The 15,227-nt window shown below is 43.6% G+C and overlaps 1 protein-coding gene across 2 annotated transcripts in view; it reads right to left on the bottom strand.

Moving 5' to 3' along the window:
• Window positions 1–5,714: 5,714 nt before the first annotated feature.
• prickle2b (prickle homolog 2b) overlaps window positions 5,715–15,227 on the bottom strand; it is a 94,435-nt gene continuing 84,922 nt past the window's right edge. For both annotated transcript variants that reach the window (XM_073467392.1, XM_073467393.1), the window contains 6 exons: window positions 13,379–13,492; window positions 12,073–12,210; window positions 10,133–10,336; window positions 9,392–9,578; window positions 7,453–8,337; window positions 5,715–7,297 (listed from right to left, as the gene is read on the bottom strand). In XM_073467392.1, the coding sequence (XP_073323493.1) occupies window positions 6,345–7,297; window positions 7,453–8,337; window positions 9,392–9,578; window positions 10,133–10,336; window positions 12,073–12,210; window positions 13,379–13,492 (2,481 nt within the window). In that variant the 3' untranslated portion in view covers window positions 5,715–6,344. The remainder of the gene's footprint in view (window positions 7,298–7,452; window positions 8,338–9,391; window positions 9,579–10,132; window positions 10,337–12,072; window positions 12,211–13,378; window positions 13,493–15,227) is intronic.

Here is a 15,227-nt window from a genome sequence, read left to right on the forward strand (position 1 = left end):
TCAGGCCTAATGAGGGCCCCCATAGAGACTTATTAGAAGCTCTAATTAATGGTGCGGAGCGAGTGTGATGATTATTTACAGTATTTAATTGCTTTTTTTGAAAAAACTTTGCAAAAACTTAAAGTTTACTGAAACAGGGATTAGTTTGAACAGTGAAGCTGAGTTTGATACAAAGTGGAAGGGCAAAGGTCAAACTTAAGTGGGTGAGAATGCATTTTGAGATTAGTGGGTTTAGTCAAGGTCTACCAGTCTAATACTGTGCTGGACGACTAAACTAACATTCACTATCCTTTTGTTGAAGACAATTGGGAGCTTGGAGATAATTACGTTATGGGTCTGGTATGCAGGTTTGAAGAGAAGAAGAAGAAGAAGAAGAAGAAGAGAAGAGAGGGAGCAGATGGAGAGCAGGGTTACTGTCAAACAATATTAACACATCCACCTCAGGAGGAGTGAGCCTCTCAGACAGGACAGTGGGACTAAATTACAACACAGAGGGGATTCTGTGAGTGGGCTATCAGGGAGGGAAATTCCCAGCTGCCTTTTATGTGGATTATGGGCCATATAGAGCGACAATCCCACCCAGACACATCCGGATGTAGTGTCGGAATGTAGGGATTTCACACCCAGGGAAAAAAAAAAACTTGCGACATGTAACCTTGTAAATATTTTGGTTAATGTAGAATGGTTAATGTATCCAAATGTCAGATAACTTTATTTGTGCGTCTGTTGACATTGCTCTGGTGCAGTCTTGCCATGGTAATTGAACACACATGACGAGGCGGAAGGAGGGTAGACCGCTGCTAAGGCCTCAGTCTGTCCTGTCACGCATCTCTTATTCACCAGCCCGGTGTGTGTCTGTGTGTACATGTGTGCCTGAAAGAGAGCTGGTTGTGTGTGCGATAACACACCATTGGCATTCTTCATTTGTAAATAATTGAATCAGGCTATTTTAGTTTGCTCAGAGCGCAGCTGTAATTTGCAGCCGTTCTGCTCTTAAGGACCGGTAATTATGGCTTTTAGAGTCTGTCCCAAAACAACTCAAACGGCCTCAACTCATGACAGCTGTGCATCTGGGCCTGAACAGACACACATATACAGGCACTAACATATGTGTGGCTGTTAATTAAACTGGTACATTTTCCAACTCAAGTGGATTTCGACACATGAGGACAAGACAAACGTGGGTTAGGGTTAAACGCTGCCGCTTGGTAAATTTGTGAATGAATGCTGTTTTTTTTTGTGTTTTCTAACTAAAATTAATAATGATGTGTTCAACCTTATAGTCATGATATAACACTTTTTGAATGGATAACTTACACTCTTCTTAAACAAAATTGCAATCTCACATAATACATATATTTAAGGGAGATTGAAGGTGCAATATGTAAGAATCAGCCACCTGTCAAATTCATACTCAAAACCAAAAGGGGGCAGCATATCACCAGAGTAACCGCGAACTGCTGCCAATTGAAGCCGCTGTTAGCTAGTTAGCTCAGTTAGCTCTGCAGCTACCAAAACAGAATGGGAGTTTGGAGCACCGGGGGAGTGTTGGTTTTTACACCGCTACCACGCAACCAGGAGGCTAGCTGGTTAGCATGCTAACTTCGGTTGATATATTGCAGGACATACACATCATTAGTCCTTCACATGCTGTTCATAATTATTTTAATTATTTTTTCAAATCTTTCAACAAAAAATCTTACATTCTGCAGCTTTAAAGAGGGTTACACACATAAGTAGATCATGATTTATTTTTCCCATGTTCATGTTCCCATGTTTTTTGTATGCAGGTCAGGCCATTGTAGCAGCAGATAAAAAGTGTTTGTCTGAACCTTAAAGGACCTCTGTCTATTTTCACTTCGTCACCTGATTTGCTTGTTGTTTCTCCAGTGCAGACACATGCCTCAGAGTTAATGAATGGCTGTTCGTCCTCCAGACACCGTCTACTCCGTCAGGCCTTAACAAAGTGTGCACCAGAGTGCAGTAAACGTGATTCAGTGGACGATTATCATGGGAGTTAAAAAACAGACAAAAACAAAAACTGGCTAAGAGTCCTCAGCTGGTTTATACAATACATCAACATGTAGTACAGTGTGGTCACGTTAAATATTTGTGACTGGATGAGCTGGGACCATTTAACACCTTCAAAACTAATGAGAATCACCCTGTTTTTAATTTCCTGGATCCTGAATTGACCCTCCCCAAAAAATGCTTTGCCATCATCAGACAGCTGCTTCTCCAGCTGAAACTAAAACATTCAGGAACTTAACAATGCACTGAACTGTGTTTCCATGCAACAGCTGTTCTATTCTGCGCAGAATGCTTCGTTAATTCTCTGATTAGGCAGCGCTTCTGCTTTTTAGCTCCATTAGAAATCTCTGAGAGTATTTTAGGCACAATTTACATCTGTGATTAGAGAGCTAAAAGAGATTTTAGACAGCACCCTTATGTTTCATGAAAATGCTCTATTACAAGTCTTATATCAAACTTTTGTCCCATGATTGACAGCATAAATAAAGCACACTGTAATGATACTGTTTGACAAAGAACTAAAGAAGAATAAAGAGTAGAGAAGGCAGAAGAATTTTTAAATGTGCTGAGAGTCATGGTACTTTATGAACATGATTATTTTACTTGATTAATATGAAATAGACCTGGTCTTAAAACAAGATGTGCAGGTAAATATTGATGTTTCACTCCTCATGGCTACATGCTCAGGAAAAATGTTGTAGTAAAAGTAAAAGACTCCAAACTGGTAATATGAAGGTAGCTCCAACAAACTCGGGGGCAGCGTATCACCAGAGTAACCCACAATTGCTGCTCTTTGCTAGCTTCCATTAGCTAATTAGCACATGGACTGGTCTGGACCGGGACATTTTGAGAGTTCATTTTGTTAATTTATTACGCTGACAGCTGGAGTATACCTGCCAGCTGAAACTACAGGGACTATCTTGCAGGTACACAGGGGTATTATGGCTAGCTGGTTAGCATGCTAACTGCAGTAGATAGCTGTCCAACACAGTACATAGACGTCTTTGACATAACATCAACACTGTTGTTTCTTAAACTCTGTTGATAATATTAGTTCATTTTTTGAACGTATTAAAGGTGCACTATGTAGTTTTAGGGAAGAAATTTTAATCAGAGGAAGATTATCATTGGCTGATTTTTCTTTATGCCTAAACTCTTTGTTTTCATGACTGAATAAACTGAATAAACAAACTGACCTTAAAGGACAACACAATTTACTGTTTTACTTTGTTTATGTTTGGTGGACCCTGCCACCTTTCTAGCTTTCTTGTGGAAGGACCTTATTTTCCTCTGAGAACAGCTTGTTTATTCAGTTATGGAAAGTGGAGTTTTTATTATCATCTCATTAATATTGTAAATATAAAAATTCTGAGTTTGAATTTCTTCTCCAACACTACATAGTGCCCCATTAAACTAAAATTCTGATCATATCTTACAAATTGCTCCTTCAACAAATAGTGGATTAACTCATGTTGGAAAGAAACATGTCGCTCATTTCTGAATCTGGGATTGGACAGAAAAGCAGCTTCGTCATCATAGATGGTCATATGATCAGAAAACAATACAACCTCCTCTTCCCAACATTATCTCACTGTAACAAAGCTATACCTGACCACTCGTGGATCTAATTTACTGGCAGTCACAGCTTGGCTGACAACACGACTGTCACTACTGGACGCATTCACGCAACTCAAGGATTATCTCCCCACCATCCGCTACCTTGAATATGGCACGGCCCGGGAAGCATATGGCTACAATCTGTGGCACCCCTCACTGTATGGCCTCCATTTGCTTTTAATTAAACACATGGAGACACCCCATGCTTGGGTGAAGACCTGGCAAGGGACTAATAAAGAAACAAACTAATATGAGCTAAGTTAATAATGATGTCAGGGAAGCTCATGTGTCAAAGACAATAATGTGCACATTACTGAAGACAGACGTTCGCGTGCGTTTTTATCGCATGTCTCATTACACTTGGAGACAATGATTGCAGTGATATTCCTCCAAACTTGCAGCTGATGTGAATAACAGTCGGCAGTCGTAGTTTGAGGACTTGCTAAAAGCAGGGGAAAGTCCACATTTACGGACCAGCTAGGCCATCAGCAGTCTGACATAATGTATCTCACATGTTTATGCAGCTGGTTTTGTCGTATCATGGCTGACTAAATGAGGAGTCATTTCCAGCCCGTCTGGGACGTCCCAGAGTAAACATGAAAACTGGAGCACACGCCTTGGAAGCTGAGGTTCGGTGAAGTAAACACTCTAATGTGCCAATAATGTAAACAGCATTAGTGCTTCAACGCCTCTAATCAAGGGATTGGCATACACACACCTTGTTCCAAACATATGTATGTGTGTGTGTGTGTGTGTGTGTGTGTGTGTTTGGATTATGGGGGCTAGCGGCGGTAATCCCCGGACCACATGGACGTCAGAGGCAATCCAATTTACAGTATGACACTGCTGAACACTTACAGATGACAACCTGTTATACTGTCTGTGCATGCCAATATTCAAACAGTGGAGGTGGACTTGTTTAGGATTAGATTTGTTTTTGTTGACTAAGAGGCTAAAGTCATGCTAGCGGCTAACTGAGGCTACAGGATATTTGGAAACCGCAGTGCTTTGTTGAGCTAAATATTAGCAGCATGTCATGCTAACAATGACAATGCTGACATGTATATATAATGTTTACCATGTTCAATATCTTATTTCAGTTTGTTAGCATGCTAACATATGCCAATTAGCTTTAAAAGAACAGCTGCGGCTGATTAGTTTTGCATATACTGGATTTGGTCATCATCCAAAACACTGTACAAACTTAATGCCACATTAAAAAGTTATTAAAACTCATCCACAGTGAAACATGACCATGCCACGTTTCATGGCTAATCCATCAAATAGTTGTTGAGATTTTTGGGTGTGGATCCGCCAGCTCGATATCCTATAATATATCACACTTTGGAGAGCGCTCAAATGGTTTTACGTTCTCAGGAATGTTTTTTTCCTGAGCTCAAATATTCAATTTATAGTTTCCTCGGGTCAATATGTTGAATAAAAAACCAACCTACAGTGTATATCCTTCTGATGTTATTCTCTTTGAAACCGAAGCCCACAGAAACAGTTTCCTTGACTAGAGATCCACAGTGAATGAGCAGATTTTTACCATTCAAACTGCATTGATTCCTCCTTCTTCTTTCATTCTGTTGCAGTTTTGAACTGAATATCGCCCTCATCAATCTCTTACAATGTGTGTTTATATCAAGACACGCATGCCTGGAAACATGAGCCCACATTTTTCAGTCTGACTAAACTGGTGCACCCAAAAATGACATTGCCACGCTGTGAGCATGGGTAAAAAAAAATACTTACACAAAGCATCACCAGATTTCAATAACTAAATCCCTAGACCTTTGTCAGCAGTTTCCAACTTGGCTGATGCAATAAACCAGAACTTCAGTGGCATCTGTTTCCAGGACAATGGAGCCCTGTGTGTTTGAATGTGACGGCACCCATTATCGTGTATCCAGTGGAGGGTGACTCTCTAATCAACCTCTACACCACATTGTCATTCATTTATGCATTAAACAGATGGAGAAGGTGACTGGTAGGCAAGAAGTCACGCAACACTTGCGCACACATGTTGCCACTCTCCGGAGAGAAACACCAGCCGTCAATCATAATACTCACTGAAATACTCCTTTATTCCAAATGCAGGATCAGGTCAGCCAAATAAAACATGCATATGTTGTTTTTGCCATTTTCTATCTCTACATTATAGATATTTAATACATAAATGATTCTATCCATACAAAATATAAAAATATGTGAGGCCTCATTTACAACCATATTTACACACACTTCCTTAACTTAAGTGAAATTATTAATTCATTTATCTATGTACATACTATTAACTGAATACAATAGTACAGTATATCCTATGTCTAAATCACATTGCATGAAAAAGCTAAACTGTACCAAACCGACTACCTTGCACACTTGTTTGCTGCATGGGAATGAAGTCATGAGAAAATTGCACATCAGCTTTTGTTAACGTTGTGACTTGATGTAACTGTTAGCCTTAATACTCAGGAGATATTCCGAAACATTAAAATGAACAAACATGCAAACACTGTTGCTTTTTCACTGTTTACCAACTGTAATTCATCACTGACTTTCAATCACTTGATATTCAACACTCAACAATACTGAATAAATGGACTGTGAGTTTTATTTATTTTTCGTTCCAGATGGCGGATGTTAGTGTACACAAGCTGGACAAAGAGTCATTTGCTGTTCCAAGACTCAGGATGTTATGAGATGATGCAATTCTTGCTTTTTCTGCGTTTGCGGGTGTGTAGCTGCCCGCTGCGGTTGGGTCCGCCCATCCCTGCGTTGTTGTACTTATGGACAAGCTCCTGGTTGCTGAGGTAGCGCATCTGGATGGGTCTTGGGATTGGCTCGCCCAGAAAGTACCCTTCATCCTCTGATTCGGAGGAAGACGAGCAGGTGGAGCACCAGTCGTCGTCATCATAATCATCCCAGGAGTATTGGTTCAAGCCAGTGCGTCGGCCAGCCCCCGGATTCTGTAGAGTCAGGTCTGAAGTGGTCCTGGGGCACTGTCTGAAGGGTTGGGGCTGGTATCTTCCCCCTCCACCTCCTATTCCAAACTGGTCCCTGGCACTCCTTGGCGGCGGGAAACGGTCATAATCCTCACGGACACGCAGCTGTGGTCGTTCTTGAGGTCTCGTTCTGCGCTCTGCCACCAAGTTGAGAGCGTTCTCTGAACGGGATCGACGTGATCTCCGGGAGCGGTGGTGGTGGTGCCGACGCCTCTGGGGAGTGTCCTCTGGAGCATCTATCCGGACACTTGCTCTCCTTCCACCTCCACCACTGACACTACCCACCCTGCGCTCACTGATGGGTGGCAAGCGGGCAGCGTTGGCGCTGCTAACCAAACTCACCCTATCCTCCTCCTGGAAGGTGAAGCCAGGTGGTAAATGGTTCATACCCATACCCACACCCATGGCAGAGGGGTCGCAGTACTGCAACTGGTACGGGGCGGACCTGGGAGGCTCCATTTCCATGTAGGGCTGACCGGCAGTGAGGCTGTGAATGGAGTCAGAGCTACGAAACTGCAATGAGGAGTTGAGGGTGTCCATGTTACTTTTCTCTGAAACGTTCATTCCAGAGTCTTTGCTCAGGTCTGGCATGGAGAAACGAGAAAGGTGCTCCTGACGCTTTCCTCCTCCATCTGCTGAGTTACCTGCAGGAAAACAGAATTAAATTTAGTCTTAACTAAGCCTTTTATTCATTTATTTTAAATCGCATTGAATTTTAGGTAACAAAAGTTGTGATGAGTAGTACCAAAAATACTTGGACAAGGCCAAGCAGAGGTCTATCGACCGCTACTGTACCCACCTGTAGCATTGGACAGGGCCAGTGACTCCATGGATCCTCTCGGGGTCTGCTCCAGAGGAGTCAGTTGCTCAGTGAAGTTAAGTGCATTGATGGGGTTTCTGCTTCTTGCCACCTGGGTCGCCGGAGGCCCCACATCTCTGTCCCTCTGAAAGCCGTGCAAACTGATCGAGCGCTTGTCAGAGGAGAAGCCGTTGTGGTGCTGAGAACAATGGGACACCTCCGTGAAGCTCTTTTGGTTCCTCAGTTTGGGAGGATAGTACTCCTCAGGAACTGGCTGCTGGAACCACGTCTCATTGAGCGATTGGCCCTTCATGGCGGAGATGGGTGGTCTCTTCAAACCTCCGTTCTCCTTGATCCTGTGATCCTGCTGTTGATTGTTCTGTCCAGGGCAGGTGGGGTTATAGGCAGTCCTGACATTGCACTGGCTGAGGAGTTGTAGAGGGGTAGGATGGTTGACAGTTGGGTCCGATTGGGGTTCATAATTATAGTCATCTGTTGCTTGCTCTTGGCCTTGCCAGGCAGGTGGCTCGCGAGTCAAACTGGGTGTTTGGCTGGAGAGACTCAGAAGATCCATTTGTAAAGACAGCGGGTCCACTTCCCCTGAAAATCTCTCAGTCTGACCTCCACCCCCACCTCCTCCACACTTTCCTGTCTTGGAGCTGCGTCTGGACTCTCTGGTGGAGCGAGCGCTTTGGAAGGCAGAATCAGAGGAATCAGAGCCGTTGGGCTCCTCCCCCAGACTGCAGGAGCGGGAGCAGAAGATCTGGCCCTGCTTGGGAAGGAAAGGCCGACCCAACAGAGAGCGTTTGCAGCGGGCGCAACAGAAACAGCCCTCCGTGGCGTGCCAGTGCTGCCCATCATATGTCATCTGGCCTTGGTCAATGCCTGCAAGAAAGATAAACACCACATGAATCCACAGGGTTTATGTAAAATGACAGATCATGGGACAGATTGTGTACAAATGCACAATTAAACTTCAAAGCAGCATGTCTTCATCAAAGAGCTCTAAATTAAAATCTAAATGTCTTTATTTAAAATGCTGTTTTATGTGAAAATAGAAGCACATTACATAGTTGCTTGTTGAGTGAGAAAACGGAGCTGGGGGCTGTAACTTAACTGCTCTTGGGGGAAAACTCATTATAGAGCTTGCCCAGCATTGTATAAACAGATTGCATTTTGAGTGTGCTTGCAGTTGTTGCAGGGGGAAAGAAAACCAGCTATTTGCTAATGGCTGCCATCTGGTTCCAGTATGTTTTCTGGTGGTTTCAATTTATAATCAGTTGTGTTTTTTTGGGGCCAAATATTTTTCTGTATCCTGTCTGACAAATAATTACAGAGCAAATTTGTTGAGAGGTATGTGCCAAAATCACACCTGGGTGTCCTGTTGGGGGGATACACACACATCCATACACACACACACACACACGCAGAGGTTTAACAGGAGGTGGCATGAGGCCAAGAAGCGCTAATGTGAAGGTTTCCCGCTGGAAAATACCCCAGTTTTCTCTCAGTTGGAGTCGCTACAGGTTGTGAGATGTTTAAATTTGTATTTTACTGACACTTGATGGACGAGTCTGTGATAAAAACAGATCCTGGGGTTGAAAAGTCACTTGATACAGTCATGCCTTTGCCCCAAGTTGGTTTCAAGTGCATGATATATACTACACATGTTTATGTGCGCTGTAAACTGAGGCCTCTGTGGCCCTCTGCTATGTGCCCTTGCCTTGAATGCATGACCATGGATGACATCATTCATCCCTCTGTGTTCCTCACTTAAAAAAAAGATTAGGTCACCTTTTCACCCTCCTTGAAAAAACTAAACTTCCTACATGTATCCTGCATTATTAATTTTTTCTCTAAGGGTTTCTTTGCATGACCTGCTGCTGATTAATGATGTTTGCATTAACATTAATAGATGCAGGGTGGTGGGGAAGCATACCAATATGTTCCCCGCAGGAGTCGCAGTACTCTGCGTAGAGGGACTCGAAGCAGGAGCAGCAGTAGGGCCGTCCCTCCTTCATGATGTAGCGCTGGCCCCCCAGCACAGTCTCGCACTCGAAACAGCAGAAGTGCTTCATGTGCCAGTGACGGCCCTCTGCCTCGGTGCACTCATCGGCAAGGATGATCTAAGAAAGGAGAGATAAGAAAGAGTATCGTTTATCACACGTCCTCTGAGGTACAACCTCAGTTGGGTTATTACTGTGCTGAATGACAAGACAAAGGCTCGGCTCCCCCCCCCCCATACGCACCACTTTCACCTCTTAGATCATCCTCTTTGTCACCGACTTGTGTAGGAGGCTAATGTGTGCGGGGACTTGGTGAAATCTAGATGGTGCTTTTACTTTTAATTACGCTGCGGTTAAAACACAGGGGTGCTTTTAAAGTACTAACAGTGTCCTTGTACCCATTTGCAGAGAGAGTAAGTCAGTGCTAATGGCAGGGAGATTGAAAGGCGACCCCATTAGACTGGAAAAAAACGTGTGTTGGGAAGCCAGTGACCGTCATGTGACAGCAGTTTACATATGTAGGAATGTATATGTGAAAAATCTGTGTGGGTAAATACTTCATAAATAGCACTACTGTCACTGTCTAACATTACAGGCACAGTATGTTCAAGTTGGTGACATGTGTGTCTGTTAACACATGATCATCCATGTGCAGGCATGTGCAGGGCGTCTACCTCATCACAGGCGGTGCAGCGTGGCTTCAGCCTCTCTGCGTGGTGCCGGCCGCAGTAGATCTTCCCGTCCTGGTAGAAGTAGATGAGGTCCACCAGGAGCTCGTTGCACATGCTGCACACAAAGCAGGCTGGATGCCAACACACGCTGTGACCTGCCCGTGACGCAAACACAGCAATGTCGCCGCCGTTTATCTGGCCTCCGCACTAAAAAGAAAAGGAGGAAGAAGAAGAATGTTTTGAGAAGAAGTTGAAGCCACGCCGATTCTATCATAACATGTTACTGATAAGATCCTACTTCTCTCCAGATTCCTGAACTCAGGGTAGTGGTTAATACCCAGCAACAACTCTATGCTACTTTTTATAGTACAACCTCAAATCTGTACTCCTGGGCACCCAGTAGCCAAGTGGTGGACCTTTCATGCATGGTAAACCCCTCTCTATATACATTTCTAGTTTTGACAGTCACAAACACAAGCATATTTAGTCTACTAGCGGATATGTCAAACAAAGGCAGCACATCCTCACAAATCAGAAACTTTGAAGAAACAAATCAGGAGGAACTGTAACATGGGAAGGTTCAAATGACCAACTGATTGATCAATTAAAGGTTTCAGCTCTACAGGAGATCACCACTGAAGATTTCTAAGAGTCAAGAGTATTCAAGTTCAAGTGTCCATTTCTTGGGACCTTTAATCAGGTCAGTGCTGATACTGATCCAGTGTATCGGCTCGGTGCATTTCTGACTTTAACACAATTTTGCATGAACACTGGACCAAACCCTTGTTTGTGAGAGCACGAGGGTGTGTTTGCATGTGTGTCCAGGGAGGGCAGAGAGAAAGTTGAAGGATGCTGGTGGGGCAAAGGGGGGATATAAAATTTAAGTGATGTATGGGAGGATAAAAAGGAGAGCGAGGCTGGCGTGGAGGTGTAAAGGTAGAGACACCGTAAAGATAAACGAGAGGGAGCGCTAAGGAGACGGGGGGAAAGGTCAGGGACGCAAAGTAGATTTAGAGGGGTGGGAAGATGGAGACGATGGAGGGAGAGTTACAATCAGGTTATCTAACTGGCACAAAGCCGACTGCTGCACAGAGGCCAAAAGGGGGGGTGGGGAATTTAATCAATACACACTCTCCCAACAATCTGCTCCCTCACGTATGTGTGTTTGTGTGTGCTTCTGCTGAGCCAATGAGAAACACGAGCTGAAAAGCAGCTGTACACCTGGGGCACACACAACAGAGAGAAGCTCCATTTTGCTTGTTGTACATAACAGTAACAAATGGCTAGCGGATGCTGAAGTTGCACTAGTTTGTGGTTAAAAGAACACTTCAGTGCACTCTGTAGTCCCATAAGGCCAATATAACAATACATGTAGATACAATACATTAAATATTAATGGGACACTGCGATGAAATATTTTCAGGACAGCAGTTTTGCATGTAAGTTCTCTGAGGGATTATATAAGGCTATGTTTGAAGACAAACGCAGACTGTGACTGGTTGAGTCCGACAGCTGCTGTGGAAAAGGGAAATATAAGACACAACATAGACACATGTCCGCCAGCTCAAGATCTTCTTCGGATCAACGCTTTGGGGTGAGAAGTACAAGGTCACAAGGTTGTCATAAAAGAAGACGTGTATTGTGTCTCTGCCCTTTATATGTCAACACGAAGCTCCTCTCGTACATCATAACAAAGACCTGAAACGCCAGCAGGCTGTTTGGTATGTCTGTCACACGACTCACTGCTTTCATACCACCGGCCACATGATGCACCTTTGATCTTGTCACACTTAATTCACTCCTGTCATGGGATGCGATGCAGAAATGGCATTTAGAAGTGAAACGATGGGCCTCTTTCAGATCATCTTTGATCTTGTCATAACTCAAGGAAACGAACAAAACAACAAAAATCATGTTTTTTTCCTGTATTGCTTGTCAGCTACCTGTTCGCAGATCGCCCCAGTCATCGTCACGGGGAACGGCCGGACGTTCCCACGGCCCAGGTTATCCCGTTTCCTTTGGTTACTGAAGAGTTTCAGTTCTCGCTTCTCCTCGTCGTCCAGACTGTTGCAGTAGCGTACCTAGACAGACAGACACACACACGCACACACACACACATCAACATACATTTGTAAAGTTTGATCTGTTACACAGATAAAGAGATTTGAAGGCGATTGCCTGTGTTTTTTAAAATCCATATATCATCATCAAACCTCGGAACTGATGCCATGACGAAAGGAAATGAAAGTCAGTAAAACTGTCCGACTGTGCTAGCACTTTCTGATCATGACTTTATGTGCTCGCTGTCACAAATGATAAAGATGTTATATCTGCCAAGGGGTTTCCCAAATGGCTTTACAGGAGGATGAACATGCTGAAAGAAAAAAAACATGCTGTCATTTTTCTATCAACATTTCAATATTTCTATCATTTTTGATTCCAAGAAGCTGAGATCAGCTGAATCTGTGCTACGGGAATCAGGAGTAAAAGAGGAAACAATCAATCAAATCTTCTGCAAAATAAAACCAATGAATTATGCCAAAAAACAAAAAAGTAGCCTTGTTACAGACCTCTGAATCACTGTTAACATCGATTCAAATATGTCTGGTGTTGTGCTTACTGGCAGCTTTTTCTCCAGTTGGAGAAACATTCAACTAAACAAAGCTTAGTCGGCAGGAGCGGACTTCATCTTGCTACATAGCTAGCTAGCTACATTCAGGGAAAATAGCTGCAGACAGATTGCTGCAAAATAGTGGCACAGAGCTGTCGTGAGTCAACGACTCTTAGTGACAATAAAAGTGACAATACTGAAGTGGACAAAATGAGACACCTCTCAGGCAGATATTGGCTTATTATCCATCAGATTATCATGATGATGACACTGAACAATGAACTAAACCAAGATGGCAACTCTGATTATGAGGCTAGCGAGGGGCTGCCAAACGATGCCAATATTCTTTGTGATGTTCTTGACAGCCATACTAATATATCCAGATTAATTGTGGCGATGACGTATTTGTGTGAAGAGCTTAAATAGGCAGCTACACACTCAACACCTCACTATCTCATCTCTGCCTATTTAAAAGACCGACCCAAATTTTTTCTGTCCGTCTCTTCCCTTATCTCCTTTTATCTCTGTACTGCCCTGAAGGAGGGGAGTGAAGGAGGGGAGTGAGGGAGGGAAAGATAGATAGATGATAGATGGATGGATGGAGGCGGTGGGGGGAAGGGGTCAGTTTGGATGCTCACCTCATTGTCATGGGGCGGGAGCTGATGGAGCAGCTGTTTGATGCGGTATTTCTCTCCTGGGCTGTTCACATAGGGCACCTTGTCCTCGGGCAGGGAGCTGTAGTACTGATGAACCTGAGCAAGAGACGAACCGGGAGAGGAAGAGAGTGATGAAGAACAACATACCTACAACGTGTAAAGTAGTTGACAAACCCAAAAATACATTTTTATGTTATTTTATTATCAGTTAAGATGATTAATTGATTGTTTTGTCTATGAAATGTTCCAAAATAAAAGTCCATCACGAGCTTCCATACGCTTACAACCTTCCAACTGCTTATTTTGTCTGGACACGGTTAACAATATGAGATGAGACTGCTACAATACTCAATCCAAGAAGGTGAAACCTTGATTACCCAAGGCGATTAAATTAGTATTAAAACACTGTCAATTAATCCTCTCAACACTAAAAACGGACAAAATGAACAGGATCCACACACACACACACACACACACACTTAAAATCACTTTGATTTATGGCCCACCAGCAGAGAGTTAATGGAACCTCACCTCTCCATCTTTGCTCACTGACACAGGAATGTATTACTGATCTGTCAAATGTCCACACACTCACGCACACACTCACACACACACACACACTCATGAAAAAACAAGTGATTAACACTCACGCATGCATACGAATGTGCGCGACAGCAGGATTAATGCTAATCTGGCCGTTCCAAATTACGTGGACATTCCTTACATTACTTCTGCAGACAATGAGTGTCATCGCCGCGTTATTTATTGCACTCTTTTTTTTATTAGACTGTAACAGGGGGCCGAGGTATAATAGAGGTCAGGGAGTTGTGTGTAAGTGTGACTGGAGGGGGTGCAAACCACGAAAGCCACAGGGCTTAAAGAGAGATTTGAGGACAAAGGTTACATAAAGAGAGAGGAAATAACGAAGATGTGAGACGAATAAAGAAAGAGTCTAAGCAGAAAACGGAACAAGGCACAAAGAAACAAAAACAATACAGGCGAACACGTAGTGAAGACTTGGAATGTAAAGAGAGGCAACATGATCGATACCTGCTGACTAGGTCAGGCCAATCTTAATGACCTATCTGTCTACTAAATGGATCTACTGACTAGAAGCCATCAGCTTTGTCCTTGGCAATAACACAACAGTGACAGTCAGTCACACAAAAACAGATTAACATGAATAACGCAGACACGCATCGTATGTAGCGACCAAAATTAAAACTGTGCTGCTTTAAGAAATCACATTTTGTATCAGGACTGTTTCCCTAAAGCCTAAAACAAGCATGTTTGTTGTTGGGGTGAATTTATAGCAGGAGCCTCTTGTTGAGAGTGTAACCTAAATCCTTCTGCTTTGCTTTTGTTGGCTTCCGCCGGTGTTGGCGAGGGACACCGGATCTGTGTCCAGGAGCACGGCTCAGGACGCCAGGGGGGATCTCAGGATAGTCCATGAAAGACCGACTGTGGTCAAGCACTGATAAATCACACAGCCCCTATGCCCACGCTTCCAGATGCAAGCACACACACGCGCGCACACACACACACACACACACACACACACACACACACACACACTGCTAATGATAAATTACGAAACACGCTTCCAACAACAACAGGGTCACAATCTGGAGGTGAAAGGCACATTGCCCCCAGGAAAAGATCTAAAGACAGATACACACACATGCAGACACACACGCTACACGCACGTAATGGACGCAGTTGCAGCGAGAGCCAGGAGGAGCAGCTTGTGATAATAACTGTAATCGAAAGCAGATGAAACTAAAGACAGGGCAGAATTTCGAACTGTACTGAAAGGAGTGTTTTTAAAAGC

Source organism: Pagrus major, chromosome 6, assembly GCF_040436345.1.
Source record: "Pagrus major chromosome 6, Pma_NU_1.0".
Lineage (NCBI taxonomy): Eukaryota > Metazoa > Chordata > Actinopteri > Spariformes > Sparidae > Pagrus > Pagrus major.